The 7,666-nt window shown below is 40.2% G+C and overlaps 1 protein-coding gene across 3 annotated transcripts in view; it reads left to right on the top strand.

The window, feature by feature from the left end:
* The window catches only part of rnf24 (ring finger protein 24), a 31,182-nt gene extending 26,360 nt beyond the window's left edge, over nucleotides 1–4,822 (top strand). For all 3 annotated transcript variants that reach the window (XM_005726816.1, XM_005726815.2, XM_005726817.1), the window contains one exon: nucleotides 1,143–4,822. In XM_005726816.1, the coding sequence (XP_005726873.1) occupies nucleotides 1,143–1,284 (142 nt within the window). In that variant the 3' untranslated portion in view covers nucleotides 1,285–4,822. The remainder of the gene's footprint in view (nucleotides 1–1,142) is intronic.
* The last annotated feature ends 2,844 nt before the right edge of the window (nucleotides 4,823–7,666 follow it).

Below are 7,666 nucleotides of genomic sequence, written 5' to 3'. Positions count from 1 at the left end.
CCTGCTAACTTCTAACTCCGTTAAATGTCATAAATTCCGTTTTCATGGATGCCTGGATGTTAAACTCAATAGTTACACCTGGTAGAGCAGAACGCTGATCATTTTATTAAAGATGAAAGACTTTAGACAGTTTTTCAACTCTCAGTAATGCCACAGTGATCGTTTGATATATGGACCTGCAGCGGAGTTTAGGCCCAGACACGGCTAGTGACGTCAGACTGAACAACCGGATAGAAAGCCGCGCAAGCATGTGGAGAACATGCAGACACAAATATTTTAGGATAAACCCAGAAAAAAAAGTTGTCTTTGGTATATGAGGTTTATATTTATTTGCCCCCTTTATTTTCCACTCTGCGTGGGTTTTTTTTGTTTGTTTGTTTGTTTTTTTAAATTTGGGATAGATTTTATACCAGATGGTCTTCCAGATGTAATTTATCATGTAAAACATCACTAACTTGTGACCCCTCCTGAGACTCATGTGCAAGTCTTTAATTCATACTTAGTTTTAGTCATAATTTAGGCATCTAAATTCTTGTAGTTTTGGTCTAGTTTTAGGTTTTAAAAAATGGGGGGGCTGATCAAACGTGTGCGTCTAACCTTACTGCAGGAGATTAATTCTGATTGGATCTCGTCTCTCCAGAGAAATTTTGTCTTGTTTTTATTTGTTTACAAAAGTGTCAGTGCATTTCTTCATAGTTCTTCATACTTCGTTACCATCTCGTTTCCATCAAAGGGGACCGCTGCCGTAAAGCGAATGTTTTAACGGCTACATCATGCGATTTATTAGCGCCCACTGGTGGAAAAACTGTCATGGCACATTCTCTAAATTGATTTAAACATACCACATTTTGTTTATTCCATAATTTATTACAACATTGTGGCACCACTGCACATGTAAATATAAATATGCCATAAGTGTTGCTGTTGTCAGTTATCAATTCCGTTACGTACATTGAGAGCTAAGAGCTAACCGGAGCCCATCTCCGTGTATGTGAACCCATAATAATCAATAAAGCTGATTCTGAATTTGATGCTTTTTCCTGCTTACAAGCTGCTATCCTATATTTCCTGTACCCTCTGAATCACTCGCTTCTTTCATCCCTGCCTTTAACTATAAGCGCTGTGCTTTTTCTTTCCTTCAGGTGCCTCATTAAGTGGCTGGAGGTGAGGAAAGTGTGCCCGCTGTGCAACATGCCCGTCTTGCAGCTCGCCCAGCAGGCCGGCAGCACAGACCCTCCTGTGCAGATAGAGCAGCCTTTGCCTGGTATTGAGAACTTGGTGTAGCAGACTGACGGCCTCCTTCACAGTACACTACAAACACACGCATCCCGACACTCATGCTCTTACCTGTACAGGTACACTTTTGGTATGAGTGCGTGGACAGACTGGAGAAACTGGAGCTAATGCTCAGATCTACGCAAAAGCTGCGAATCTGCCGCCATCGCCACCTCTCGTATCTTTTTGCATCGGTTCACAAAAGGATTTCCTGACATCTGCTCTAACTGAGAGTCATGTGTTTTCATGTATTTTTATTTTCACGGACAATGAAGAAGAGCTGATAACGAAGAAGTTTTCCTTTTCGACCGAGACGGTCGATAACTTTTTCACAACCAAAGCACTTTTCTGGGGACACCAGCGAAAGACCAGGAGGAAGAAGGAAAAGACAAAAGAACTACAGTACACTAAAATCTCAATAGTTTTTCTTTTATTTAACAAGCACTTTATGAGAAAGGCAAACCTGAATTTGCATGTGGCTCGTAGTCCCAAGGTCAATATATTTTATCATTAACGCTCATTTCCATGTACAGTACAAATAAACCAGGGTTAGGTCATTTTGGATTTTTTTTTTGTTAACAAACAAAATGTACATACACATCAGAAAGGGAAAATTTGGAAAGTTTGTTTAGTTTGTGCTGCACACACACAAGAAACCGAAGTCAAAGTATCCTTGACTTTATGTCTGACTGAATGTGAAAGGTTTTTACACGCACACAACCCACACGCACACAATTCAGATGAAACATGAAGAATTTGTTCCCACATCATTACTCATTCATAATGTTACAGTTCTCCTTTTTTGTAAGGATTCGAACACATAAAGATGATGCAGTGAACAAATTATAGCATCAGCCGTGTGTGGATACTGTCAGCCCTCCACAATCCAGGCATTACTCACAGTTGGGATCAGTCACAGGAAATCAACATTTCACGGTGCCCACTGTTTTAACCTCAAATTGTGTTGGTGTGTATGCACTGATGCTTAATCTTTAAACAGTTAAACAGACCCAACGGAAGTAATCAAGCACTCAGACGTTTCCCAACTAACACAGATGTTGCGCTTTGCTTCGCAGCGTTTTTATTTCATTGAAGCCGAGCTGCGCGGGTGCCGCAGAGACTCGTCTTCGCAAACATTTCACAGAAACAAAGTGTCATACGGTCGAGTCGGCGTCACTCGAAATATCACCGCACGTCCCTCTGAATCTGAATCTGAATGACTTCTGAGTTTAAGCACGCTGCTTTTACCGCTGAATTTGTTTTTGCTTCCGCTCTAGTATTTATGCTTTTTTAAAATAGATATATATATATATATATTTATTGTGATATCTCGGTACAGCTTCATAGAGAGAATGAGTTAGTGGACTCAGCATAGCTTTCAGGCAACATTTCCACACATACATTGGGAGGGGCTCGAGCCGCGAACCCCCCTCTGGCCCCCACCCACAGAGGTAGCAGTCAGCAGGTTGTAATGAAGCAGCAGTTTCATTCACACACGCGCACACAGGTTCAGCTTTTTGGCCGTGGTATTCTGGCGCTTTCGCCCCTCGCCTCTCTCTGTATAGTACAGGGTGCTTTTGTTTCGTGCCACACATACATTAACCCTGAACCCCCGACCTTTGTGTTTTTGGTTTTGTCTCCTGTTAATATGTTGTTGGGCTAAAAGAAAAAAGCTTCATCACTCTGAGATGAATTAGAGATAGTCATTTTATCAATGATGTGTGATATCCAGTAACAGCTGTGTGTTACCTTTTTTAGAAGCACAAACAACAGCAACAAAAAATGAGCCCCCACTACAAAAAGTGAGCTTTCTGTCAGGGCTAACATGCTAACTGATTGTTCTGTTTTCTGGCTGCTTTCTTTCTCAATTATTACACAAAGGTTGAGGTTCACAATACGTGGACGATGCTTCTTCCATTGTTACTTTGATCTGAATGTCAGGCCACACACACTGCAGTGTTGACCTCTGTGGACATTAAATAAGAACAAAAACAGGGTTATTTTTCTGTCTTGTGTGACGGTCACTCCTCCTGCATGGAAGCAGCACGGTGCTACATAAAAATGTTAAGGCTGATTGAAACGTATTGGCCAATCCCAAACAGACTTATTAGGACACTAGGTGAGCAGGGCGTGTATCAGACAACATCTCCACTTCAAAAGAGTTTTATGTTGAACAAATGAAGCAGCATCAAATCCTGCAGCGTGTGACGGGCAGAATTTGTTGCCTTCTCTCTTCTCGGTTTCGGTTACAAAAAGGCTGTGACTGTTTTTCTGCACTTCTATTAATCCCAGATCTTCACTTTATCTTTCTTCCACTGTCCCCCGATAGACGCTGGTAATAACACAAGTCTTAATGCTTTGTTCCTGCTAGTGGATTTGTCTTTGAATGTATGTTTCAGGAGAAAAAGGAGAGATTTAATGTGAAAATGTGCTATTTTGCGTAGTCAAGTTGCCACTTTGTTTCACCACTGTTAGATGTATGTAGATGCTAGTAACGTAAATAGTGTATTTACACACGGTGCACAAAGAAGAAAAAGCTCCTTCCTGTAAACTGAACGGCAGCTGACACTTCCCCGCAGTCTGCTCTATCTTAAATGCTGCTCGATTGTAAAACACCTTCCACCTGATTTTTTTCTTCCTTCCCGCGTGCCGTCCCGATCCCGCTAAAAGAGAGCGCGCCAACCCACGGTGAATCAGATTGATCGAGCAAAGAGATGCGAGGGAGTTTCTGTGAGGCTGTGAGCAGAAGAGGCTGGAAGCTGAGCCAGTCATGAATATCGTAATGAACGACTTCCCACCGCTGAAATCACCGTTGACGTCAGCGCCGCTCCTAAGTTACCTCGGGCTATAAATAGACGACAGTCAGGAGCACAGTTTTACACCGAGAATCTACTCGTATTGTGAGTGGAGAGCTTCCGAATGACGGCCTCACAAGCCACTTTTATTATTGTCCCTTTAGGGCAAGGCGTTTGATGGGGGAATGTGACAGACTCAGTTTTATTCATAAAAGAGTCAAGTTGTTACCTTTTCCTTTCAGATGAGGGTTGCGTTACATTTCCGTGGTTGATTTTAGCGACCAGACCATTTAATTTTATTTTGAAATCTCTATCACTGCCGCCCTGAAGTGAACTTTCTTCTTGTTTGTATGGTGTGCTATTTATTTCACCACTGCACCAGTAGTGACCTCCTTACCCACCAATACTCCCCCCCTCCCCCCGTTTTTATTTTAAATGTTGTCCAAACAAATCCTCCCACCTCCCAGCTTGAGCAGCGTACCTGAACACACCCTCTTGCCTCTTTTTTTGTTAACACTGATTACGTTTGTGGACTTTCACAGACATTTGTTTGTAAAACTAAGAATTCTGCAGCCAGAATATTTTTGGAGACAGTCAGTATTTGTAAGCTCTATTTTTGTATATTGTTATTTTGGAGAAAATAATATGCTTTTTTTTTTTCTTGTTTTTTGCTAATTTCATGGGTATTCATTTCAAGAAAATGTTGCATGTGACTTGAGTTGAACTGTAAATAAAGTTTCCAAGTTTTGGAAGGATGTTTGTTGTGTTTTGTCTTTTCCTCTTCCAGATGTAGTCAAAATGTATCACTAAACTGACAACTCAGGAAAAATAATGTTTGTATGTCCTGTCTCAAGATGCATTCAGTACCTCTTGGCTGGACTGATGTAACTCAGTATTAGCAGGGTGTTCTAAAAGTTCCCTGAAAGCCGTCTGTTGATCCAAAACTATACTGTGAGACTAGAAATTCTCTGTATTTGCTTCCTGTTAAATCCACAAACTATCTCATGCTTAGTTGTCTAAATTTTTCTCCAGAATATCTTACAGAGATTTTTACCCCACAGTTTAAACCACCTTGAAGCGACTGTTATTGTGATTTGATGCTATATAAATAAACCTGATTTGAATTAAATCAAAATTATAAATATAAATAAAAATTATGTTCCACTGTTATCCTGGTGACTGACAATGGCTTCAGAAAATTAAGGCCACCTCTGCTTAAGTCTTTGTTGTTGTTTTTTTTCTTCACTGATATCATTTACTCCTTGTTGGGACTGTTTGCCAGTAAATATGATGCACCAGCGCCACCTTCTGGTTAAATACTCAAATGTTTAAACTGCATTTTCAGTTACAATATAATAATTTTTTGCTGACTGCATACTTCCTGGTATTGCAGATGGATGCGGTCCTGGTTGTTGAGCAGGACAGACGAGAGGCAACTGTAACACTTTTATTTTCTCCAAAAAGAAATAAACTAGAATCATGACACTGGGCATGCCCAGTAGGATTCTTCCTGCATATGAAAGGAAGCAGGACAATTTTAATAACAAGTTTTGACAAAATTGATACATTTTTTTTGATGTAGCTGCAAACATTTTTCTTCCACACACATGGGTACTACACACCGGGCCACAAAGGGATGGACATGGTCAATACTCAGGTAGTCTGTGGTGTTTAAATGATGCTCAGCTGGTGCCAAGAAAATATCCCCCGCATCACTAAACCAGCACCAGCCTGAACCATTGACACAAGGTAAGCTGGATCCATGCTTTTATGTTGTTTACACCAAATTCTAACCCTTCCATCCAAATGTTTCAGCAGTTATCGAGAGTCATCAGACCAGACAACATTTTTCCAATTTTCTGTTGCCCAATTTTGGTGAGCCCTTGTGAATGGTAGCTTCAGTTTCCTGTCCTTAGTTGTGGCACCCGGTATGTCCATCTGCTTCAAGGATCAACGTGTTTTGCATTCAGAGATGCTTCTAGGCATACCCAATTAAGTTACTGGAGTTACTGTTGCTTGTGAGAATCTTCTCTGTGAATCCTAGAGATGGTTGTGCAGGAAAATCCCAGCACATCATTGGTTTCTGAAATACTCAGATTACTACAATAATCAGACTACAAATACTCTGGCCCCAGCATTATGCCACATTCAAGGTCACTTAAATCCCCCTTCTTCCTCATTCTCATGCTCAGATTGAACATCAGCAGGTCACCTAGACCATGTCTATATGCCTAAATGCACGGAGTCACTGCCACATGACTGGCTGATGAGATATTTGGGTTTATGAGCAGCTGAACAGGTTTACCTAATATAGTGGCCTTCAGTCTATCTAAAATATTAATTTCAATATTGATTTGCATGGTTTTTAAAAGTGGTTTGAGTGCATAAGACTTGGACTTACAGTACCCTTCGTAGGTGTCCTTTTATTTGAAATACAGTGGAAAATGTTCCCAACCACTGTTACAGCCAGGGACACTCTAACAGTCTCACTTTGTGCTTTAAATTGAATATTTTTACCTGTCAGTAAGAATATATGCATTGATTGCATCAAAGGATGATGTCATAATTCAATTAACCTGTCCCCAGCCTCTCGTCCTCAGGACTCATCCACTGTTGTCGTGGCTACTATAAGGTTGTTTCTACTTAAACAAATGGGAGCACTCAGAAACATCTGGCCACACGGCATTTCGACACAGCAGCTGGTTTTAACTCATGTTAGAAACCCTTCATCAGGGCACAGCACACTCAGTCTGTTTTGTGTCTGTTTCAGTAAACAGTGGCTCATACACATGTTAATAACTGACAGAGAGAACAGGCTGAGAAAGTGCTGGTGTGGCTTGTTTTTGTCACCCTGTAAAATGGTCTCAAGTTTGAGGACATTGTTATCCTAATGCTAGTGTAATGCTACTTTACTTCAACACCAATCACTTTTATGTCAGCATTCCTATTTCAGCCTCTCCCTTTTATCTGACTGTGAACTCATGTCTTGTGTGCGCATTTTAGTGAGCGTTTGAATTTGTGTCATACGACATACAAACTAGCACCCACAAACTTAAAATCTATAAATATTAGTTAGCACTTTATAATGATGTCACGCTATTAAGCACTAGTAATATATTAGTAAAGTGCTAGTAAGAGCTTCATTCATCATTTATGATGACATTTATAAATACAGATACATCATTATGATTATATATTTATAAATGACACACTAAGGAGGAGTAATGCTCTGTAAAAGATTAACTAAGCACTTGCTAATACCTTATTTAATACTTAATAGTGTGACATTATTATAAAGTGCTAGCAAATATTTTATATTGTTTTTAAGAAGAGAAACCATCAGAATATCTGTGAAAACTCCAATAGACGACTCATTTGATCTGACCCATGATGGGAAACTGGTCCAGTGTCTAAAAATGTATTTTATTTAACAAGGGGCTGTCCTGACATAGATTATGATGTATTACTTGATAGATAGATGTTTGTTTGTCTTTTTTAATTATCAACCCTAAAACTGACAAGTTAGCATAGATACATCAGCCCACTCATGTGAAATCGAGGACTAGGCCTGGTCCTCTCAGCCACCTCAGACCAAA

This window comes from Pundamilia nyererei, unplaced genomic scaffold (assembly GCF_000239375.1).
Source record: "Pundamilia nyererei isolate P.nyererei 1_Seehausen unplaced genomic scaffold, PunNye1.0 scaffold00022, whole genome shotgun sequence".
NCBI classification, from domain to species: Eukaryota; Metazoa; Chordata; class Actinopteri; order Cichliformes; family Cichlidae; genus Pundamilia; species Pundamilia nyererei.
Note: the sequence above shows the minus strand (reverse complement) of the source record. Positions and strands in the feature narration are given on the sequence as shown.